Source organism: Stegostoma tigrinum, chromosome 12, assembly GCF_030684315.1.
Source record: "Stegostoma tigrinum isolate sSteTig4 chromosome 12, sSteTig4.hap1, whole genome shotgun sequence".
Lineage (NCBI taxonomy): Eukaryota > Metazoa > Chordata > Chondrichthyes > Orectolobiformes > Stegostomatidae > Stegostoma > Stegostoma tigrinum.
The window spans coordinates 24647932-24673482 of NC_081365.1; the positions used below are offsets into that span (position 1 = coordinate 24647932).

The following is a 25551-nucleotide window of genomic DNA, read 5'->3' on the forward strand; positions in this document are numbered from 1 at the left end:
CACTTAACATTAGAGAATAAACATAGTTTCATGTTTATGCAATATGGAGAAGAAGCTTATATATTGAGAATTCCAAGATAATAAAATGTGAGGCTGGATGAACACAGCACGCCAAGCAGCATCTCAGGAGCACAAAAGCTGACGTTTCGGGCCTAGACCCTTCATCAGAGAGGGGGATGGGGAGAGGGAACTGGAATAAATAGGGAGAGAGGGGGAGGCGGAGCAAAGATGGAGAGTAAAGAAGATAGGTGGAGAGAGTAAGGGTGGGGAGGTAGGGAGGGGATAGGTCAGTCCAGGGAAGACGGACAGGTCAAGGAGGTGGGATGAGGTTAGTAGGTAGATGGGGGTGCGGCTTGGGGTGAGAGGAAGGGATGGGTGAGAGGAAGAACAGGTTAGGGAGGCAGAGACAGGTTGGACTGGTTTTGGGATGCAGTGGGTGGGGGGGAAGAGCTGGGCTGGTTGTGTGGTGCAGTGGGGGGAGGGGATGAACTGGGCTGGTTTAGGGATGCAGTAGGGGAAGGGGAGATTTTGAAACTGGTGAAGTCCACATTGATACCATTAGGCTGCAGGGTTCCCAGGCGGAATATGAGTTGCTGTTCCTGCAACCTTCGGGTGGCATCATTGTGGCACTGCAGGGGCCCATGATGGACATGTCATCTAAAGAATGAGAGGGGGAGTGGAAATGGTTTGCGACTGGGAGGTGCAGTTGTTTGTTGCGAACTGAGCGGAGGTGTTCTGCAAAGCGGTCTCCAAGCCTCCGCTTGGTTTCCCCAATGTAGAGGAAGCCACACCGGGTACAGTGGATGCAGTATACCACATTGGCAGATGTGCAGGTGATCCTCTGCTTAATGTGGAATGTCATCTTGGGGCCTGGGATAGGGGTGAGGGAGGAGGTGTGGGGACAAGTGTAGCATTTCCTGCGGTTGCAGGGGAAGGTGCCGGGTGTGGTGGGGTTGGAGGGCAGTGAGGAGCGAACAAGGGAGTCACGGAGAGAGTGGTCTCTCCGGAGAGCAGACAGGGGTGGGGATGGAAAAATGTCTTGGGTGGTGGGGTCGGATTGTAAATGGCGGAAGTGTCAGAGGATGATGCGTTGTATCCGGAGGTTGGTAGGGTGGTGTGTGAGAACGAGGGGAATCCTCTTTGGGCGGTTGTGGCGGGGGCAGGGTGTGAGGGATGTGTTGCCGGAAATACGGGAGACGCGGTCAAGGGCGTTCTCGATCACTGTGGGGGGAAAGTTGCGGTCCTTGAACATCTGGGATGTGTGGGAGTGGAATGTCTTATCGTGGGAGCAGATGCGGTGGAGGCGGAGGAATTGGGAATAGGGGATGGAATTTTTGCAGGAGGGTGGGTGGGAGGAGGTGTATCCTAGGTAGCTGTGGGAGTGGGTGGGCTTGAAATGGACATCAGTTACAAGCTGGTTGCCTGAGATGGAGACTGAGAGGTCCAGAAAGGTGAGGGATGTGCTGGAGGGTGGAAGGTGTTGGTGAAGTGGATGAACTGTTCGAGCTCCTCTGGGGAGCAAGAGGCGGCGCCGATACAGTCATCAATGTACCGGAGGAAGAGGTGGGGTTTGGGGCCTGTGTAGGTGCGGAAGAGGGACTGTTCCATGTAACCTACAAAGAGGCAGGCATAGCTGGGGCCCATGCGTGGAACAGTCCCTCTTCCGCACCTACACAGGCCCCAAACCCGACCTCTTCCTCCGGTACATTGATGACTGTATCGGCGCTGCCTCTTGCTCCCCAGAGGAGCTCGAACAGTTCATCCACTTCACCAACACCTTCCACCCCAACCTTCAGTTCACCTGGGCCATCTCCAGCACATCCCTCACCTTCCTGGACCTCTCAGTCTCCATCTCAGGCAACCAGCTTGTAACTGATGTCCATTTCAAGCCCACCGACTCCCACAGCTACCTAGAATACCCCTCCTCCCACCCACCCTCCTGCAAAAATTCCATCCCCTGTTCCCAATTCCTCCGCCTCCGCCGCATCTGCTCCCACGATAAGACATTCCACTCCCGCACATCCCAGATGTCCAAGTTCTTCAAGGACCGCAACTTTCCCCCCACAGTGATCGAGAACGCCCTTGACCGCGTCTCCCGTATTTCCGGCAACACATCCCTCACACCCTGCCCCCGCCACAACCGCCCAAAGAGGATTCCCCTCGTTCTCACACACCACCCTAACAACCTCCGGATACAACGCATCATCCTCCGACACTTCCGCCAGTTACAATCTGACCCCACCACCCAAGACATTTTTCCATCCCCACCCCTGTCTGCTTTCCGGAGAGACCACTCTCTCCGTGACTCCCTTGTTCGCTTCACACTGCCCTCCAACCCCACCACACCCGGCACCTTCCCCTGCAACCGCAGGAAATGCTACACTTGCCCCCACACCTCCTCCCTCACCCCTATCCCAGGCCCCAAGATGACATTCCACATTAAGCAGAGTTTCACCTGCACATCTGCCAATGTGGTATACTGCATCCACTGTACCCGGTGTGGCTTCCTCTACATTGGGGAAACCAAGCGGAGGCTTGGAGACCGCTTTGCAGAACACCTCCGCTCAGTTCGCAACAAACAACTGCACCTCCCAGTCGCAAACCATTTCCACTCCCCCTCCCATTCTTTAGATGACATGTCCATCATGGGCCTCCTGCAGTGCCACAATGATGCCACCCGAAGTTTGCAGGAACAGCAACTCATATTCCGCTTGGGAACCCTGCAGCCTAATGGTATCAATGTGGACTTCACCAGTTTCAAAATCTCCCCTTCCCCAACTGCATCCCTAAACCAGCCCAGTTCGTCCCCTCCCCCCACTGCACCACACAACCAGCCCAGCTCTTCCCCCCCACCCACTGCATCCCAAAACCAGTCCAACCTGTCTCTGCCTCCCTAACCTGTTCTTCCTCTCACCCATCCCTTCCTCCCACCCCAAGCCGCACCCCCATCTACCTACTAACCTCATCCCACCTCCTTGACCTGTCCGTCTTCCCTGGACTGACCTATCCCCTCCCTACCTATACTCTCTCCACCTATCTTCTTTACTCTCCATCTTCGGTCCGCCTCCCCCTCTCTCCCTATTTATTCCAGTTCCCTCTCCCCATCCCCCTCTCTGATGAAGGGTCTAGGCCCGAAACGTCAGCTTTTGTGCTCCTGAGATGCTGCTTGTTCATCCAGCCTCACATTTTATTATCTTGGAATTCTCCAGCATCTGCAGTTCCCATTATCTCTGATATATATTGAGAATGTTGTGTTTTTCATTCATATGCATATAATCTACAAATACTCTCGAGTTTGAAAGTGTACATTTTCAGCAGGGAGACAATCCTCAGTACAGACCTAAAATGAGTGGAGTTCACAAAAGAAGTTGCCTGACTGAAACTACGGCTGTTTAATTTCAGATGTTGTATCGCGTCTTACAAGATCTATCACTGAACATCAGTCCTCCAGCATATAGAATGTTCAAATAAAATGCATCCTTAATATAAAATAGTGGTTTATGCTCATTGCCTCTGCTGAATCATAAGGTCTTAATATATTTTATCAATTAGTACTTCCCAAACTGCATTTTGGTTAATACGTTTTGTACAAAACACAATTATCTTCAAATGCTTTTAATTCACTCGCAGGATGTGGATGTTGTTGATAATGCTAGTATTTATTGTTCACCTCCAATTACCCTTAAGAAAATAGAATTGAGCTGTCTTCTTTAATATAATTGACTGCCATTGCAGAAAACAGTTAAGAGTCAACCGCAAAGCTGTGGGTTGGAAGTTATATATAGACCAGAGCAGGTAAGGCTGGCAAAGCAGTAGTAAAGCAAATAAGATTTTAACAACAGTCTGATAGTTTTATTCTCCCTGTTATTATTAGTAGATACTCACGCCACATATATTTAATTAAATTCCCAAGTGCCATGGCAGATTCAAACTGCCTCCAGATTATTAGGCTGGTCCTTTCCCAGGCTAGTCCAATAACCAATATGTGGTTATACCTACCTGCAAGAGACAGAAACTTTTCAACATGCAATTATAATCAATTAGATGTTGTGTAGGCAAATGCATCTATTCTGCACACAGTATGATCTTCCAAACTAGAATAAGTGAATGAATGAACATTTTGTCTGAGCTGTGGAAGGAATGTTTTCTATGACACTAAACAAAATTCCTTGTTTTTCAAATGAGACCATGAGGTCTGAAACATTCACATGAAAATAGTGAGCCTTGCCTTGGAATTAAGGATAGCACCTTCAACAGTACAGCAGTCCTTTCATTATGGTGCTCGAAAGCACTGAACCTGCAAACTGCTGATTCAGAGGTGTTAACAGCTGAGTGAAGCTGACTCTTCATAAGTATTGTCTTCTCTTTCAAAAAGGTCAGGCTGGATTTTAATTCCATGCAGGTGGATGTGCTTTGAATGTGTAAAAATCTTGACTGTAATTCTGTAGACAATGCACACCTCCCCACCAAATCAGAAAAGCAGAAACAGAAAGCTACAAAGAATCATATGAAAACATGGCCTTAGATGGTTGAGGGTTTTGAAAAAGGATCCAGCACTGCTAGAACTGACTGAAGTACGGTGGTTCAGAAAAAAGCTCCCAATATGATGAAATGTATTGCACCTCTCACTTTTGCCAAAAGTAAATGATACAGTAACACTCTCATCACAGAAATGTGATTTTTCCGTATCCACAGATAATAGCATTCAGCACCTTTAGAAAATATATCAGAATAATTGGAGGACGTCACTTACACAGATACTGACAATGAAGTGTGACTTGGATGGTGTTACAGTTCTCAGGGAATCCCAGTTGCTGTGGCAACGTGCACTTTCCTATGTGTTTGTTGTCTGGAGGTATCAGACTTAAACAATCTTTCTATCTCTTTCCAGAGATTTCTCCCAAGCTTGTCATTAGCATTTCTGGGAAGAGTTTGCAAGTTAATATTGAGCCTGTTTTGCTGTGTTATGAACACATCCTTGACCATCAAGCTCTGGAGTGAGTCTTGAATTTAGAGGTTCTGGCACAGAGGCAGGAACACTATCCGTGCACCACTTTACATGGAAACAAATATTTAATCCAATGAGATGTAGAATTAGCTTTTGGTCAGTGTGACCTATTAATAAGAGTTGGAAGCAAGTAGCATTAGGATGAAATGACTTTAAAGAAAGGTGAGTATGAGATCTGTGGAGATTGAGAACTAAAGAGCTAAATAGAACTAAATAGAAAAAATGTAGAATAAACAGCTTAAAACAAAATGGGACTTAAGTAGAGTTAAGCAGAAGAAAAAGAGTTAACAAGTTAAGGATAGGAAAAGAAATGAAGGAGGGGATGGGGAAAGAGAAATTAGGGCTGAAAATTAGAGAAAATGTTGAAACAAACACACTGTAAGGATTCAATGAAAAAAGAGTGATAGCGAGAGAACCAAGGAAGAGTCTCAGAGGTGACAGCCAGGAACTGCAAAACATCAGGAGGACAGGGAACACCAAATTGGAGGAGAGAAAGCAAGAGTGAAAACAGGCCGACGTGACAGTCTGCAGATGCTCTAAGTCTGACATTAAAACAGAAGGCGTTGGAGAGGCTTAGTAGACCCTGCAGCATCTGTGGAGAGAGAAACAGGGTCGACGCTTCGAGTTCAATGTGACTCTCCTTCAGTTAAAGCATAAAAAGGTGATGGAAGGACAAAACGCTGGAGGAAAGGTATAACCTATTCCTGTTCCTCAAACTTGGAGATGCATCAGCCAAACGGATCCATCAAATCAGCAGGACAACGGAAGAGAAAACAGGAGGAAAACTAGATGAAAAATAAAACGACTTTAAAAGAAGCAGATGAGACTCTGAAACTATAAGGTAAGAATAAGGCGGTTTAGGGGATGCGGGGGGAGGGTTTACAATCAGCATAAACTTCAGCGGCGAATCATTCCTCCCGGTTTACAAACCAACACGGCTCCCGCCTTCTGGAAATCTGAGAAGTTTGAAAGATGAAATCAGCGGTGGGCTTTCCTTTCAGCGGCTCAGTGTGTGCGCGCACAGCGCTCCAGCGGCTGAAACACTCCACTCCCCAGCACCCGCCCCCCCCCCCCCCCGCCTCCAAACCCAAATCCTACCAGAACATTACAGCGCCGCATCTGTTCCTGTAGCAATCGGGGAGCGGGGGGGTGGGACGTCTTTTTTTCTCTCTTAAATCCCCCCGGGGAGGTGGTCAGCACCAGTCAATAATTGCTGACATGGAACGGAGGCCCGAATAGGCTAAAGGGAGGGGAGAGAAGGATATCTGGAGGTGCACGAGAAAATATGCAAAAAGTAATAATGCAAAAAGTTGCAGTCAGGTTGATTGAATGGAAAGTTCAAACTGCCCCGGCTCACAGGAAATACTCCAGCGCTGACGGACTGAAGATCTGCGCTTGACATGAGCCGAGAAACAACCGCCTCGGATGTAAACATTGTGGGAAAACAAAACAAAGAAAGAGAGGAATTTGGTGGACGGAATAACATCTTTTTTTTGCCTGTGTGTTCGCTTTGTTCAATGACTGGAGTGGAAAGTAACTGGGAAGTTGGTTCCAAGGCTGCACTGTTGATTGCAATGCTGCATTAGTGAGTGGCCGGAGGGAGCCGGAGTGGGTCTGTCAGTACCGTCCTCCCGGGAGAGGCACCCTCTGCCCATCAGCAGCCCGGAGCAATGCCAGCCCCTGCCGGGGACAGCTTGGACAATCCCGCCCTGGGAGATCTGCACATTTCCACCTCGGACCTTCACCTTCCCCTTCCCGTCGCCCGCGTTTCCCGAGAGGCGATCCGGAATTTCCACCACACCAAGCGGGTTGGAAGTTACCTGATTGGGAGGAAGTTAGGAGAGGGATCTTTCGCCAAAGTTAGGGAAGGGTTGCACGTCCTGACCGGGGAAAGGGTAAGTTTTCCCCCCGCGGCTCGCTTCTGCTTTTGAATTTTACGTTCACGTGGATCCTTGCGTGTCAATTGGCTGTAGCGTTTGTATGTCCCAAGACAAAAGTGTGTTGTGAATACTTTCACACGTACAGGCAAGATCGCTGCAAACTCCGGTGTTTTCAGTTGCAATGACAATTGATGGTGCCTTTCAATAATCCCCACTCCCCGTTCCACATTGCGTTGGAAATACATATTCGGCATCTAGGTGGAAGGCGGTAAATTCAATATTTCTGGTGGATACCACTAGTCAGAAGTCTCCTAATCTCTAATAGACACCGTTGGACCAAAGTTAATGTGAACTTGTGATGGATGCAGGTCAGAGGCTTGTTTCCATTCCAGGAAGAACTGCTCTCAGCAGGCCTTCCCCTTTGAGTTACACATTTGGCCAGCAGTCCATCAAATCGTGGAGACCCTTGGTCACTGTGTTAACCTGTGATGGTTGCTATAGAGAGCCCCTCTGTCGAAGGTGGGGTGATCATAGAATCCCCACAGTGTGGAAATAGGCCCTTTAGCCCAATAAATCCACACCGACCCCTGGAGCATCCCATCCCACCCACTCCCCCCCCATAACCCCCTAATCTACACACCCCTGAACACTATGGGCAATTTAGCATGGCCAGTCCACCTATCCTGCACATCTTTGAACTGTGGGAAGAAACGGGGAGCACAGAGGAAACCCAACTAGACACGGGGAGAATGTGCAAACTCCACACTGACAGTCGCCTGAGAATGGAATATAACCCAGGTTCCTGGTACTCTGAGGCAACAGTGCTAACCGCAGAGCCACCATGCTACTCTCAAATAATCTATGAAGAGAATCCATATCTGAAGCTGTGATTGAGACGCCATGGTCAGAGAGGTGTGGTTAATTGTGATTTCTATCATTGTTCAGAATGTGTTAACATCTGACAGAACCCTTGGCCAGGAGTGTGTTAGCTTATTCCTTTAGCATTTGAGTTAATGTGCTTTCAGTGACAACACATTTCCAACATTTATTTTTAATTTCAAATCTCCCACTTCCCAAATCCCTGCTGACCTCATAAAGGTCTGATTGATGAATTTTGCTATTCTCACAGCAGTTTGGCAGCACAAAGTGCTGAGATAATGTACTTCACTACATCCTTCTGGCCTGATGATACTACATCCTGACTCCCGAGGGTACGACCCACCGTTGCGCTAAAAGCCATCATATCTTGTCCAGTGGGTCGTCAATGTAATACTGAGCTTGCATTTCGAGAAAATTTTCAGGTTTGTACCTGCTTTCTGTTGAAAGGAAAATGCTATTTGTGGGACTGGACTTTAAAATCTCCCCATCTTTAAGGCAAAACCAGTTTAAATAAAACAGATAGAGAAATTAAATCGAAAATGCTGCAAATACTCAGCTCATCAGGTAGCATCTGTGAAAAGAGAAATTAACTTAACATTTCAAGTCAGTGACTTTTGATCAGGAAAATGTTGAGCTTGAATGACAATTAACAATCAGTACAAATATTGATTCCACCCATGACTGCAGCCGTGGTACCCAATTTCCATTATCCTATCTTCATGTAATTAACACTAAGAGATGATTGAAACGCTAATAGATTGGATAAAATTAACTAAACTGAAAGGGCAGCTGACACTGTTTGAATAAGCTTTCTGTCAATTTTTTTAGCAGGGCCTGCACTGAATGAAATTCAAAAACAATTTTTGTGAGTTTCTATTCCAATACGTGCTGATTGCACACTCATCTTCCTTTATGAATTCTGTTTGTTTTAACTTATAACAAAGAATACCAATGATTATTTGGGCTGCACAGACCCTTTTTTACAAATCCAGTTAATTCAATGCCATTTCATCTTGTCCTTTCATTTGGGGCATATAAAATTCTGTATAATTTTAGTTGAAGTCTAGACTAGCGAGAGTTGTAATAACAGTGGTGAATTCAAAATATTCATTTTGTGCAAATTCCAAAGATTTGTTCAGTTTAAACTAAAAACCTCTACTCAGCTAACATCACCCTGATTACCCTGGTGATCTTCAAAAGACTTTTTAGTCAGCTTGGTGCTGGAATGGGAGTGTCAAATCAATGTTGGAAGTAATCCCTGCAGTCTAAGTGCATGTCTCTAAAGTAGCAGACTACAAGTATTCTGTAGAATGCACAATCACAAGACCATAAAATGGTCTAATCTCATGCTTCTGCTGAAGGAGGATAGCACAGGATACAATTGATTGTAGCGGAAAGAAAATGGATAGGGATACTTATCCATTAAAATAGAAAACATGCAGTAGCTTTTGTTTCAGTCAATTTTTAGAATTCATTGAGGGAATGTGGGCATCATTTATTGTCCTTCCCTAGTTGCCCTTAGAAGGTGGTAATGAACTGCCTTTTGCAACTGTTGCAGTCACTTGGTGTATGTGCACCTACAATGCTGTTAAGGGTGCGCATCAACGACTTTAATGTAGCAACAGTGAAGGAACAATATATTTCCATGTAAGGTTGCTAGTATCTCGAATGAGAACTTGCAGGTGGAAGGTGCTGCCAAAGGTATTTTGGTGAAATTCTGCAGTGCATCTGGTAGATGATACACTGTGTTGCTACTAAGCATCAGTGATGGGGGAAATGAATGTTTGAGGATGTGATGCCAATGAGCAGGCTGCATTTTCCTCGATGATGCCAAACTCTTTGAATGTGGTTGGAGCTGCATTCATTTAGGCAAGTGGGAAAATAGTATCACACCCCTGACCTGAGTGTTATTGGTGATGAGCAGGCTTTGGGGAGTTAGGACATGAGTTACTCATGGCAGGTATCCTAGACTCTGACTTGGTCTTGTTTCAAAAATATTTATATGACAAGTCAGTTCAGTTTCTGGCTAATGAATGGAGCTTGATGAAGACTCGCCATTGCTGTTCCTCCTCCCCCTCCCAATCTTCTGCAAAAATCACTTGTGATGAATTAATCACCAGATGAATTCCTGTTTTACCTGTCACACTGACATGTGAGTATCAGAGTTAGTGTATGGCCCTAATGAGCTGTGAGACAGTACATGGTCAGAGTGAGTGACTTCCTTTGAGGAATAGATGTTATCCTCTAGCATCATCCTTTGTCAGACACTTGTGAGAGGGCCAAGACATGAATTAGATCTGTCAAGGTAAGAAGAAGCTTGTTTTAATAATATTTCCCTCTTTGCTAGCATCATGTCAACATGAGTGAGAGCTGGATGCCATGTGGTGGTGTAATATTTAGTTCTGTTTACTTGTCGCCAAGAGTCCTCATGACCCCAGTTCCAGTGACTAAGCACATCACAATCTGCTGACATCCAAGACCTTCTTTGTGGTTGTCAGTTGGATGATTGATGTAGGATCATCTGTGAATCTTCCTGACATCCTGATAAAGGAGATCAAGAAACTATATCAGAGATAATGGGAACTGCAGATGCTGGGGAATCCAAGATAATAAAGTGTGAATCTGGATGAACACAGCAGGCCAAGCAGCATCTCAGGAGCACAAAAGCTGACGTTTCGGGCCTAGACACTTCATCAGAGAGGGGGATGGGGTGAGGGTTCTGGAATAAATAGGGAGAGAGGGGGAGGTGGACCGAAGATGGAGAGAAAAGAAGATAGGTGGAGAGGAGAGTATAGGTGGGGAGGTAGGGAGGGGATAGGTCAGTCCAGGGAAAACGGACAGGTCAAGGAGGTGGGATGAGGTTAGTAGGTAGAAGATGCAGGTGCGGCTTGGGGTGGGAGGAAGGGATGGGTGAGAGGAAGAACAGGTTAGGGAGGCAGAGACAGGTTGGACTGGTTTTGGGATGTAGTGGGTGGAGGGGAAGAGCTGGGCTGGTTGTGTGGGGAGGGGACGAACTGGGCTGGTTTTGGGATGCAGTGGGGGAAGGGGAGATTTTGAAGCTGGTGAAGTCCACATTGATACCATTGGGCTGCAGGGTTCCCAAGCGGAATATGACTTGCTGTAACAGCAACTCATATTCCGCTTGGGAACCCTGCAGCCCAATGGTATCAATGTGGACTTCACAAGCTTCAAAATCTCCCCTTCCCCCACCGCATCCCAAAACCAGCCCAGTTCGTCCCCTCCCCCCACTGCACCACATAACCAGCCCAGCTCTTCCCCTCCACCCACTGCATCCCAAAACCAGTTTAGCCTGTCTCTGCCTCCCTAACCTGTTCTTCCTCTCACCCATCCCTTCCTCCCACCCCAAGCCGCACCTCCATCTCCTACCTACTAACCTCATCCCACCTCCTTGACCTGTCCGTCTTCCCTGGACCGACCTATCCCCTCCCTACCTCCCCACCTATACTCTCCTGTCCACCTATCTTCTTCTCTCTCCATCTTCGGTCCGCCTCGCCCTCTCTCCCTATTTATTCCAGAACCCTCACCCCATCCCCCTCTCTGATGAAGGGACTAGGCCCGAAACGTCAGCTTTTGTGGTCCTGAGATGCTGCTTGGCCTGCTGTGTTCATCCAGATTCACACTTTATTATCAAGAAACTATAGGTCAGTTTGTTTAATCTCTGTCATTGGAAAATGCTGGGATCTGTTATTAAGGAAGTACGAGATGGAAATTTCAAAAATAGTAATATAATCAAGCAGAGTCAAAATAGTTTTATGAAAGGGAATTCATATTTTACCAACGTCTTTTGAGGATGTAACAAGCAGCATGTGATACCAGTGGATGTATTGTCCAGTAGAGGTAGTTTGTTCACTTCGGCAGGAAGACGAGTAAATTAGGATATTGTTTGAATGGAGAGAAACTGTAAAATGCTGGATTCAAAGGGATCTGAGTGCTCCATACATGATTTTCCTTCTGACAGCCTAAGGTCCACTTGTTCTTTTGAGTGGGAGAATCTTTAACCTCTTTGATTTCCTTTGCAGAGAATGTCTTCTCTGTTGAAGCAGGCTATCTCTTCTTTAAGGAATCTTGAATTGTTGGATTTTGGTCATCCCTTTCCAGTGGTTGCTCGTAGATTTATGCTGAAGGGCGTAAAGTGTTTGCTTTGGTATGTTGATTGAAACACAACGCAGGTACAACAAACAATTCAGGATTAAATGGAATGATGGCCTTTCTAGCAAGGGGGATGGAATATAATAGTAAGGACATCTTCCTACACTGTATAGGTAGTTGGTGAGTTTGTATCTGGAATATTTCACACTTTTTGTTTAGGGAGGGATGTTCTTGTACTGAAGGCAATTCAGAGAATGTTCACTGTATTAATTCCAAGGATGAAGCAGTTGTCTGGTTTAATTTATACAGAAGAATGGGAGGTGATCTTATTAACATATAACTTATGAACATTAACATCTTATATATTAAGAGCTTGACAGGGTAGATACTGAGAAGATATTTCCTTTCATGTGGGAAACTAGAACAAGGGAGCAAAACAAGGCGTCTTTCATTTAAGACTGAGATGAGGAAAAATTTCTTCTCTTAGTAAGTCTTTAATCTTTGGAACTGTTTTTCATAAGGAACAGCAGAAATGGGATCATTGAATATATTCATGCCTGAGTTAGACAGATTTTTGATCGACAAGGGAGTCAAGGGTTCTAGGGACAGGCAGAAAGTGGAACTCAAGGCATAATCATATAGAGCAAGAGGCCAGATGGTCTACTGCTTTTCCTATTTCTTTTGTTCTTATTTCCTTATGAAAATAATGGGATGCATTGAATGAAAGATGAAAAGCATTGAAGATGGTTGTGAGGGGGAAACGTAACTGGTTAAAGATCAGGCTGAGATTCAGTGATGGTTGGATAGATAGGATGTGAGGAAGTGCACAGAGTTCAGTGTTGAATCTGGGGGTCAGGACTTCTGGAGTTGGCAAGAAAAACCGGAGGTGAAGGGTTCGGCGTGATACAGATATCAAGATATAGCTGAATAGGTCACTGTTCTCACTTCTGTGCTCTGATTAATCATTAGACCACTCTTGGCATTGAATCCAATAGTGTGACAACACTCTTCTGCTGTTGACCAACCTTCAACGATCACTTACTTGGTTTCACTTACAAGTTTCAGTCATTTATCAGTCAAGAACATTTCCCTAAGACCACCAGTTTGTTTGTCCAAAGTAGTGTGTTCAAACATGCAAATTACATTTTAAAATTACTCATGGCTCTGTACTTCTAAGGTTGATTGAATTGCTGCACCTTTAAAATTCACTCAGAGTACTACTTTTTCAAAGTTGGCACACTCTCCTTTGAACACATGTTTGTATGGGTTTGTTGCACACTCACTCAAGATATAATTTGATGCATGTTGGCAACTAGATACAGGTTATCTGTGTCGCATAGATATTATTAGCGAGACTTTGAAAACTTAAAGTTATTCTTTTGTGACCCTGAGCTGTTCTGAGAACAATTCTGTATGACACCATTGTAGCGTGGTAGTTGTTACAATCTTCAGTATTAATGCCTTCAGACATACACAACTCTCACCAGGTTGTTTTGTCTATTACTGATATTGTACAGTAGTGTAAATAATTACATTTACTACTACTCCATCTGCCACAAGTTTTGGAATTTACAAATTAAGGAGATTTGGCTCTTCTCCCAGATTCATGCAGGATGGTGCCAACACCTGAGGACTCCGTGCAAGCTCCTACAGCAGATCTAACTCTAACATTTCCTCTAACTGTTCTACAGTTTTAAACTTTAAACTTATATCCTCAGATCAGAAAACTGGTAGCTTTGCTATGTGAAGGACTGTTGTTTTTGATTTTCCTCTTGACAGTCTGAAGCCTGTTAGTCCGTTTAAACTGGAGTGGCTTTAATCCCTTTGATTTCCTTTGCAGAGTTTGTCTTCTCTCTGAAGCAGGCTATCCCTTCTTTGAAGTGTCTTCAATAGTTGGACATTGGTCATCCCCCTTTCATTGGTGGCTTTCATAGAGTTACACGCACCACATCTGTTTCAGCTGATTTTTATTCTAAAGCTATCCATAGGTTTATGCTGAAGGATGTAAAGTGTTTCATTCAGAATGTTGATTGGTTTGGACTCTCTCATTTACCAATATTATTAATGAAACCAACATATTCACTTCCTGAGTTCTGCTATCTGGGGATTGCTTTTGACTTGTAATGGACCATTCTGCCTAAACTTGCCTCTTCTGAGTCACCTCAGCATCTAAGCTCAGACTTGAACCTGCCACAACTATTCATTCAGCAAGTTGGTTTGAATTCCAAGTTATAGATTTGTTAATTAGCTCAAATCAGGAAAGCTTTGATTGGCTGTCTCTTTTGTTGACTTTCCTCGCAAACCTTGCTCGTTCTTGTAGTCTGAATACTCTTTGGTATTTATGGCAGTAGAAAATACTTGTGCCAACCCAGTTTAGTCATAGGTTCCCATCTTGTTACCAAATGAAATAAACTTCTTATATCCACATAACCTAATCTGTTTTTCATTTAGGGACCATCATGAATTTGGGGACCCCTATGAGATCCTCAATCAGCTATCTTCTGGCTGGTTGTTTGATGACCAGTAGCTCCATAACTTGGAATTCTTTTAACTTTTTCCACCATCTGAAGAAGACTGAGGTCAAGACATGACTTCTAACACAAGAGTGAGAATTCACGATCATGAAGTAGGCATACGCTTACTACTGTTTGGCATCCCCTATATTGGAGGATTGCTTGCAGCATATCTTATTCAATATAGTTGCACTGTTTGCCATTGTAGATAGCATTTAACTATCATATAATATAGGGACACATGCCCTCCATCCCAATCTAATGTCTGACTTACAATTGACATATATATCAGCTTGCCAAAATTTAAGATCTGGATCACCTGTTTCCTCAAGGAACAATTTAGTTCTTTGTTCTGTCACAGACTGTTCTCCATCATTAACCTCTCCTGTGTCAGTCATTTTTTTTTCTAGCTTCTCTGAAACAATGTTCCACTTCTGCATTGTTTTTAAAGTAACCTATCATCTGACAGATAAAGCATTCACTTTTATTAACTGGGCACTATCTATGCTTTTGAGTTTTCTTTGCTCCACATTTTACTGCCTGGTGCCTGTCTTACTTGCTGTGCTGATTTCCCATGCATGTTGTGTGTAGTTTTGTACTTTAAGAATTAAATGGACTTAACTAATCTCCAAAATTAATCTTCTTCTCGCAGGATTGATCTGTGTTGTTTTTGGAATTCAGCTTCACATCATCTGAATGGCTTTCTATGGAGTCAGGTCTTCTTTTGACTGCAATAAATTTGACAAAGATTCATCAGCAATTCCCACAACAATTTTTTTTCTCTTATGAATTCTGATTGGAAGTCACATTTCTCTGTGAATCTATACAAGTCATAATTAAATCTTCTTTGGAGTCCCCGGATACTGAATTTACCTACTAAATCTTCATCTATCAAGATTTTTATTACATAGTACATAGAACAGTACAGCACAACGCAGCACAGCCCTTCAACCCACTTTTACCCTAATCCTAAAGTCTATCTAATCTCTACCCCTACCTTATACTATCATCCATATGCCTACCTAATAAAATATTAGTCTGAGGCTTAATTGTCAAAGGCTTTCAGTACCTCTTCATAAGTATTTATTGCTACCTTTACCCTTTGGAAAACTATAACATCATCAGCCATATTCCAAATTGTGTGTTGAAGCATGTTTGGTCATAAAGTTTTACAGCGTGGAGAGAGGCCCTTCAGTCCATCATGTACCTAACTTTTGTGATGGTTCCAGCTTCTTTACCTTTCAGTCGGTGAGTTCCAGATAGCCCCTCCCTATGGCTGAGAATAAATCTCCTCAAATTTCCTTCATGCCTGTTACCTTAAATCTATGTGCCTTGGTTATTAATTCTGCTATTAAGGGGAAACGTTTTGTCTTATATATCCTATCTATGCTCCTCATAATTTTGCACACCTCACACAGGTTACCTGTCAGCTTTGTCTGCTCTAGTCTCTCTTTGTAGCCAAAACACTGCATCCTGGATGACATTTCACTGAATTTCCTCTGCGCCCTTTCTAGTGCAATGACATTCTTCTTCTAGCAATGTGACCAGACCTGCGTATCGTACTTCATCATGATCTAACTAAAGTTTTATGCAACTCCATCCAAACTTTCACGCTCTTGAATTCAATACCTTGAGTAGTAAAGACAAGTATCCCATGTACCTTTATAGCCGCCTTATTGCTCTGTCCTGCTGCCTTCAAGGATCGAAGGACATGTAAACCAAGGTCTTTCTGGTCACTCTACTTACTGGGGTCCTACCACACATCAGGTATCCTTTTACATTGTTTTTCCTCAAAAAATGCATCATCTTACACTTTCCAGATTAAATTCCATTTGTCACTATTCTGCCCAATTTACGAACCACCTATTCAATTCTCTCGTCTGAGACTTTGCCCTTCACTACTTAACACACCACCATTTTGAAGATTATCTGCATTGGTACTGAATTTACCTCCTCTATTCATGTCTAATCATCACTGTATGCTCAACCCAGCAAGGGATCCAGCACTGAATCCTGCGGTATTGCCAGTGGACACAGGCACCCAGTCACAAAAGCAGCATTCAACATCACCATCTTCCACAAAACCAATTTTGGATTAATTTATCAAGTTGATTTGGATCCCATGGGCTCTTCCCTCTGGACCAAGTGAGACTTTGTCAAAAGTCTTACTGAGATCTATGTAGACAATGTCAACTGCACTCTTTGAAAACTTCAATCAAATTTGTTTACTGTGATCTCCCCAACTAATCATTCTGTAAGTGGAGATTAATTCTTTCCCTTAGATTTCTTTACAGTAGTTTCCCCACCACTGATGTTAGACTCTTCGTCCTATAGTTTCCTGATTTATCCCCACCAGCTTTTTTGAATAATAGTACCTCCATTCCTGCGAAGAGTGAGGATTTGAAAATTAATATAAGAGTCTCTGTCATCTCCTCCCTTGTATCCCACCATGGCCGGGATACACCTCGTTTGGGTTTGGGGATTTATTCACTTTTAAGCCTGCTAAAACCATTAATAGGGCCTCTGTCTGGATGCTGTCTTGTTCAAATAAGCGCAGTACCTCACCCTGATTTTGAAACCTACATCATTCTTCTCAATTCTGAATACAGATTGAAAGTAATGCAAAGTGACTATTGGTGAATGAACCCATGCTTTAGTAAGACGCTGTTGGCCCTCCCACAAGTGTGTAGACTTGGAATGTTAGAGCCCCATTCTGAAAGTTCCTTCTTTTGTCCTCCCATATTGGGAATTCATCAAAATGTGGATGTTGTAATGTCTCTTCAAATTGAAGCTTGAATGGGCTCATGTAGGTGTAATCATGCCTGCACAACATAGCTCATTGAAAAATAACTAAGCCATGAAAATTCAACTTAGCTGTTCTGAAGAAAGGTCACTGAACCCGAAATGTTAACTCTGATTTTTGTCCACAGATGCTGCCAGATCTGCTAAGTTTTTCCAGCAATTTATGTTAAATGTGGGACTCTCTTGGAGTTAGATTCTAACTTATTTTCAAATTAAGACATGATGAGATAAACCAAAGCCATTTGATAGCAGCACACATTCATTTACATTCTTAGTGAGCATAGAATTATTCAAATACATGGACTTTCAGAAGACATTTGACAAAGTCTTTCATATGAGACTGTTGGCTAATGTTAAAATTCATGGAAATGAAAGCAAATATGTGGCTTGGTTGGGAAATTGGCTGAGCGACAGGAGACACAAAATAGGGACAATGGGCATGTACTGTCATTGATAGGATATGATGAGTGGTATGATTGTGCAGAGTGCAACAATCTGTGTTGAAACCTTTACTGCATTCATTTATGATTTAGGTGACAGGTAGAATGCCAAATATGCAAATTTGTCAATGCCTCAATGGTAGATGACATTGTAATCGGTGTAGATAAATGTACAGAGTTTTCAATAAATTGAAAAGAATGGCAAAACAATGGCAGGTGGATAATAATGCAGGCATATAAGAGGTCATCCAATTTAGACCCAACAGAATAGTGAACTTTTTAAGTGGTGGAAAGCTAGAAACAGTGACAGTTCGATGTCAGTTGAAGACCCAGGTACATAAGTAATTAAAATATTATGAACAGGCACAGAAAGTCATTAAAAAACTTACAGAATATAAGCCTTTATATGGAACTGTAGAATTTGAGACAATAGAATTTATACGTGAGATGTATTAAATCCTAGTCAGTGTACACTTTGAAATACTGTCAACAGCTCTGCAGAGATATCATGGAGCTGGGAAGACTGACAAACAATCCCAACCGTTTTACTTTGTGCAACTATCAGAGGAAATTCCCCTGGTTCCTGTTGACTCCCATTGTGTCAGAGCTTCTTAATGCCACACTTGGTCCAATGTGGTCTTGATGTTAAGGGCAGTCACTCCCATTTCACATGTCCAAATCAGCTCTTTTGTCTAAGTTTGAACCAATGCTGTAATGAGAAGTTGTGGTGTCATATACGCAAATTTCTCATGACACAAAGACAAAGTGGCATTGTCGAAGGTGTAGATGATAGCATAAAATTATAAAGGCGTATTGACAGACTAGGTGAATGGGAAAAACTGGCAGATGGATTTCAATGTAAGCAAGTACGAGATTATCCATTTGGGTAAGAAAGGATAAGTCAGAGTATTTTCTGTATCGTTTGAAGTTAAATGTAGTGGAAGAACAAAGAGACTTGGAGGTTCGGGTGCATAGATTTTTAAAATGTTACAAATGGGTGCAGAAAATAATCAAGAAAATTAATGGAATGCTGGCCTTTATAGTTAGAGGACTGGAACCGAAGGATTTGGAAGTTATGCTGCACCTATATAAAACCCCAGATAGATCCTGCTTGGAGTAATGTAAGCACATCTGGACACCACATCTTAGAAAGGATATAGTGGCTTGGAAGGGAGTACAAGATAGGTTTACAAGAATGATACCTGGGCTTCAGGGGTAAGTTATAAAGAGAGATTTTACTAATTAGGCCTGTATTCTGTAGAATCTAGATGGCTGAGGAGTGATCTGATTGAAGTCTTCAAGATAATGACAGGGTAGCTAAAGATAAACCACTGTTTGGTTATTCTGGGACCGGGGGCATAGTCTGAGAATTAAAGCCAGACTCTTCAGAAGACATATTAGGGAGCACTTCTACATACAAAGGATGAAAGAAGTTTGGAACTCTTCTTCCATAAATGGTAGCTCAGTTATTAATTTTAAATCTGTGACAAATAATTGTTAAGCAAAGGTGTTAAGGGATATGGGTTGGGCCATCTTGTGGCACAGTGCTAGTGTCCCTACTCCTGGACTGGGATACCTGGGTTTAAGTCCCACCTGCTCCAGAGGTCTGTAATAACATCTCCAAACAAGTTGTTTGGGAAAGTTCCATAAGGGATATGGGTCAAAGGCAGATATATCAAGTTAGACCACAGATCAGTCATGACCTCGTTGAATGGTGGAACCGACTGAAGGAGATGAATGGTCTACTCCTGAAAGTGCTGCTTAATACAGCTGTTAATGACCCCTTCCAACATTTTACTGATGATTAAGCGTAGATTGATGGGGCAATAATTAACCACGTTGGGTTTGTCTGGCATTTTGTGTAGAGCACATACTTGGGCAATTTTTCACATTGGCAGGTAGGTGCCAATCAGCAGAGAGCTGTTAATAGTCAACCACATTGCTGTGATTCTGAAGCCACGTGTATGCCAGTGAATTTCCTTCGTAGTGGGTATTAGTGAACTTGATAGATTTTTAAGACAATTATTTGATATTATCATTAGGCTCTTAATTTCAAATTTTGTTAAAATTCAGTTTGCATAATCCACTGCATCCGGGTTAAAACCTGTATCACCAAGTGTGTTATCTGGGTCTTTGGAGTAGTGGTCCAGTGACAATACCACGGTGCGATGGCCTCCCCCTGGATAGTTAACCAGGGAAAGTGACAGGAATTACAAACGCCTCTAACTCCTGATTAACCTTCTTTAAAGGTAAGTGTGTGTATTTTTGTGTCTGCCCAGGCTCAGAAATTGGATTTCTGATTTTGATCAGAAAATCTGAGACATTATCTCTCTGCAATAACTTTATTAATCAGTTATCTACATAGATGGACTGGAGTGTTATCTGTGTTGAACATTAATCATAACTTCTATAAATTGTTAGGTGGCTGTAAAAGTCATCGATAAGAAGAAAGCCAGGAAAGACTCCTATGTTACGAAGAATCTACGACGAGAAGGGCAGATTCACCAGATGATTAGGCATCCAAATATTACGCAGCTTTTGGACATATTAGAAACAGAGAACAGTTACTACTTGGTAATGGAGCTATGCACAGGAGGCAACCTGATGCACAAAATATATGACAGAAAAATATTGGAAGAAGCAGAGGTATGTCGATACATCAGGCAGCTCACTCTAGCAGTGGAACATTTACACCGGGCAGGAGTGGTCCACAGGTATGTGAGAGTGTATGTGTTTGAACTCTTAACAGTTTCATAAACTTCTGTTTGCTGTCAACAATTGTATATGACCTTGTAAAAGAATCCAATGAGAAGTTATCATTATAGGGCATAGCAACGAGTACTGTACTTACCCTGAATGTATATTCGCTGAGTGGTTCTGTACTTAACATCAAAGAGACATGCCAATACATGAAAATATGTCAGCGGACATACCTTGAAATTACAGGTGGGATAATAGAAGAGTTTTATGTGTAATTTCTGTCAACCAAATTAAAACTGTTTCAACAAAGTAGTGTACAAATAGAAATGTGATCAAGGAAATGTTGAATGCGTAGCATAATAAACTCATGTAGTAATCAGGTTTGCAATAACACACCAAATAAAGTAATGGAAGCAAGAACATTCAGGCTATTCACAATTAAAGTTGATGGTGTGATCCTGATGTGTCAGGAAAATCATCCTGAGATTGGGCATTTTCTTCAGATATATATTCACTCATGATTTAGTAAATAATTCGTTCTTGCAGTATGGCACAAAAATAATTTGTCGGATGCCAAAAGGTGTATTTTTACTGAAAGAACCTTTAACAGTTTGTATTTTGAATGAATAATTTGCATTTCAGACATGTTGATTTTGTAATATTATAATTCCAACTACGCATTATTTTCTGACAATAATACACATTATTCTAGTGATCATTCAATGCAGTTATCAATTCAATGAGATATGGAGAATTTGTTTAATGTGTTTTGAAATGTGGAAATTGACATTTACTATCAAGAAATGAAAGTCCATGCAGTAGACCTGTTTCCATATAAATACCCGGCGTACACTGTTTTTGTTGCTGGCAGCAGAGACAAGTAAGTGGTCGGGAAATCAACAGAAACAGATGGCGAGATGTCTGTTTCTCTGGGAGGCCTATTAATGAACACTTGGCTGTGTTCCAAGACTCCCTAATGGGAACTGTTTACACAGTCTGAAATGGTGTGTTAGTTTTGGTTGATAGACACCCTTATGAGGTTATAGAACATTTTTCTTTCTTTTGTCTGTTTTACCAATGTATATTAATTTTGAATATTAAGAGGAATCAAGTTGGATGAAACTTCTCTTGTTGAAATATGAATGATTGTGTCTGGTTGACAGTTTTATATAGTTAAAAACTGGTGGGGCATTTTTCCTTAGTACTTCAGGACTTGTTATTTAGCTTATTGTTTATGCAATTAGTGCATCTTGGTGAATAAGCTTGGAGAACACAGGTGTGGAAAGTACACAGACACATGAAGATACATAGAGGGCTCATGGGGCATAGGGCATGTGAGGATACACGGGTAAGAAATCTTAAACGTTTCTTACAGTATATTTTCACATCCATAATATGATTATTTGCAGATGACACAAAGATAGGTAGAGGGGCATCTAATGTTAACAAAGTGGGGGAGGCTGCAGAAGGACTTGGACAGGCTAGGAGATGGGCAAAGAAGGTACAGATGCAATACAATGTGGAAAAGTGTAAAGTTGTGCATTTTAGTAGGATGAATAGAGGCACAGTCTATTTTATAAAGGGAGAAGGGCTTCAGAAATCTGAAGCACAAAGGGACTTGGGAGTCCTAGTTCAAGATTCTCTTAAAGTTAACATGCAAGTTCAGTTGGCAGTTAGAAAGGCAAATGTAATGTTAGCATTAATTTCAAGAGGAGTAGAATGCAAGAGCAGAGATGTACTGCTGAGGCTGTCTAATACTCTGGTCAGACCACATTTGGAATATGATGAGCAGTTTTGGGCCCTGTATCTAGGAAAAGGTATGCTGGTTTTGGAGGGGTCCAGAGGAGATGTACAAGAATAATGCGGGGGCTGAAGGGCTTGTCGTATGAAGAATAGTTGAGGATTCTGTGTCTGTACTTGAGGCTTTTAGAAGGATGAGGGGGATCTGATTGAAACCTAAAGAATACTGAGAGGCCTGGATAGAGTGACATGGAAAAAAATGTTTCTATTAGTAGGAGAAACTAGGACCCAAAGGCACATCCTCAGAGTGAAGGGATGGCTCTTTAGAACTGAGATGAGGAGGAATTTCTTCAGCCAGAGGGTGGTGAATCTGTGGAACTCATTGCCTCAGAAGGTTGTGGAAGCCAAGTCATTGAGTGTATTTAAGTTAGAGATAGATAGTTCTTGATTGGTCAGGAGATCAAGGATTATGGGGAGAAGGGAGGAAAATGGGATTGAGAAAGGTATCAACCATGATTGAGTGGTGGCGCAGACTCAAGGAGCCCAATATCCTAATTCTGCCCATGTGTCTTATGGTCTTATGAGCAACTCAGGCAGCAGGGGTGGGGGTGGGTGGTGGGGAGCTGTGGTTGTGAACCATGAGTCCTTAAGAAGCTGAGCAGATCCCATGAAAATCGAGGAGATGGAGGAGGTGGCATGTGGTGGTATGAGTTATCTACCCTCACAATTGAGATATCTAGGTCAGAAATGTGGATTGTTAGCTCACTACCAGCACCCTTTTTCTGTGCAGTGAATATTGATGTCAGGGATCAGGGTGAGAAACCAGGAATTGGGTCCCCCTGTCATTTTTACAATCCTCTCAAGTCACCCTGACTCCATGAAAGTAAATGCCACAGTGTTTATTGCCTGTTAACTATTTTAGGAAAAATGTGCCACTAAATCAGGCTTCAAAGCTGTAAAGATATAAATTATCTTCAATCGATTTCTCTAAAACTTAGTGTGCCATCTATTTCAGAAATCTGTTCATAGCCTGAAGAAAGATATGATTTTGGCTTTATTGCTTTCAAATCATGAAGCTGAGGAAGGGTCACCGGACCTGAAACATTAGTTATGTTTTCTCCTCCACAGATGCTGCCAGACCTGCTGAGCTTTTCCAGCAACTTTGTTTTTGTTCCTGATTTACAGCATCCACAGTTCTTTTGGTTTTTATGTTTTTAAGGGAATTTTACGCAGCAGATAATCTAGAATTAGAGGGTAATAGTTTCAGAATGAGGATTCCAGCCTCAGGCGACTATCTGTGTGGAGTTTGTACGTTCTCCCCATGCCAGTGTGGATTTCCTCCGGGTGCTCCAGTTTCCTCCCACAGTCCAAAGATATGCAGGTTAGGTGAATTGGCAGGCAAGGTGGATGGGCCATGGGAAATGCAGGGTTACACGTATAGGGCAGGGGTCTATGTCTAGGTGGGAAGCTGTTCGGAGGATTAATTTGGCCATGATATGTCAAATGGCCTGCTTCCACACTGTAGGGATTCTGTGATTCATTTGGAGACAATCTATGGTGCCCATATTATCTTAGATTTACATGTTCATGATGTATATACTCAGATTAGAAAATCAAGAAATAGGAGGATTGAAACTCATTCTCCACAATGAAAGTGCAGAAAATTTGCACATAGTTATTGACCTCACCATCATCACAACAACCATTGAGCTGAATGATACATTGAACCGATTAAGTAACTATTATTATTGTGCTTGCACAGATCGCACTATGAGATTTTGTACTGATATACATGTAATTCTGAGCAGAAGTTACCTCACAGGGCAAAACCATGTCAATCTATGCTAGAAACGAGCTAGTTTAGAATCTGAAATGACCGAAGTTTAATCTATTTCTAGATTGTAATTAGAATCTGGAGGTGTCACTGTTAAAACTTGTTAATGGAATTAACATCAGAAGTATGCATGATGATGATGTAATGGGGTTGCCAGAGTCACATGGTTAATTAAGCTGTAACTTTGTTGTGTGAAGAGAATTTGTATTTGCAGATCAAACTGTAAATCAAGAGCTCTTGCAGAAAATTTCATGGCCTCCAGTGCTATTACTTTGGATGACTAGATGGATTTCGACCCCCAATGCACCACAAAACAGAGCTATTTATTGCAGTCACAAATTATACACAGTTATGTTGGTCTGAAGTTGCGATGCTACCAAAGTGAGAATAGAAAATTTCAGTACACTTACAAGAAAAAATTCCTCTTTGCACCAAACAGTTGTTGCATTTCGATTTATTCCCTGTACATTTCTAAAAATAATCAATAAACTTGCTTTCCCAAAGTTCGAAGCAATTACATTAACTTGTATACTAAAACCAGCATTTTACAGGAATTTTAATCCCAGTTCTGTTGAAATTTCCCTGGGCCTACACTTAGTAGTGCATCAATTATGGTTTATTAAGAGGTGCCATGAAATAATATTTCGAGGGAAGAGAACAAAGATATCTTTCATTTCTTTGTAACTAGCAATGTCTAACTCACCGAAAACAAACTTGACAGTTCCCCAGAGGAACCCTACACATTTAACAGGCAATAAACACCTCACCCAGTGTTCAACAGCTTTATTCGCATTTTGTAAATGCACTGACCTTGAATAATTACGTATTTTTAGAAAAAAACTTCAACACTTTGATGACAACTCTCCTTCGCTTCTGGAAATATGATAGTTTTCTTCTAAAAATCTCAATACTAATTATTTCCCTGTACCACAGTAAAAGGCTTTCTAAATGAATTCTTGAGTTTCTTTTCTGTTTTTTGCAGGGATCTGAAGATTGAAAATCTTTTACTGGATGAAAAGAACAATATAAAATTAATAGGTACAGTCTGTCAGCAATTGTTCAGAGCTGGGAGGGCCTATATCTTATTTTCCATTTTATGTAATTCTTTTACTTGAAGGAACTATTTAATGGGAATACTGTGCCAGGAAATTAGAAAGATTGAAAACAAAAAATAGAACATTGTTTTGCGAAAGATGGAAGCAGAATTTGAAACTAGACCATAACGTTTGGGAGATATTTGGAGGAAAAGAGCATAAGTGCCAGACGTGTGCTATATGGACCAAAAGTACTAAAAATAAAAGGATGGCAGGTCAGTCAGTATTTGACAAAGGAGAGGTACACTTTGGGTTTGACAATTGACCTGAGATGAGGATCAGATTCAAATTGTTATGCTTTGCTTTCTGTCAACTTCTTGCCAATTTACCCTGCTTTTCGTAATGTAGTTGTTAAGCAGTTAACTGTGAAATGAATATCCTGTTCAGGAAGATTGATCAGTATTGTGAGATTAATTAAAGATAAATTGGATGCACATAATCGGAGGTGAACTGTCGGTTATGGATACAATTTAAATGCAATTCATTCTGGGAAGGCAGTGACTTCAAATATGTACAGATAGATTGTAGGTGGAAACAGAAATTGTGTTGAA

The 25551-nt window shown here is 42.3% G+C and overlaps 1 protein-coding gene across 1 annotated transcript in view; it reads left to right on the plus strand.

The window, feature by feature from the left end:
- The first annotated feature begins 6125 nt into the window (after positions 1 to 6125).
- The window catches only part of hunk (hormonally up-regulated Neu-associated kinase), a 72800-nt gene continuing 53374 nt past the window's right edge, over positions 6126 to 25551 (plus strand). The window contains exons 1-3 of the mRNA XM_059650026.1: positions 6126 to 6903; positions 20054 to 20346; positions 24889 to 24944. Of these exons, the coding sequence (XP_059506009.1) occupies positions 6679 to 6903; positions 20054 to 20346; positions 24889 to 24944 (574 nt within the window). The 5' untranslated portion in view covers positions 6126 to 6678. The remainder of the gene's footprint in view (positions 6904 to 20053; positions 20347 to 24888; positions 24945 to 25551) is intronic.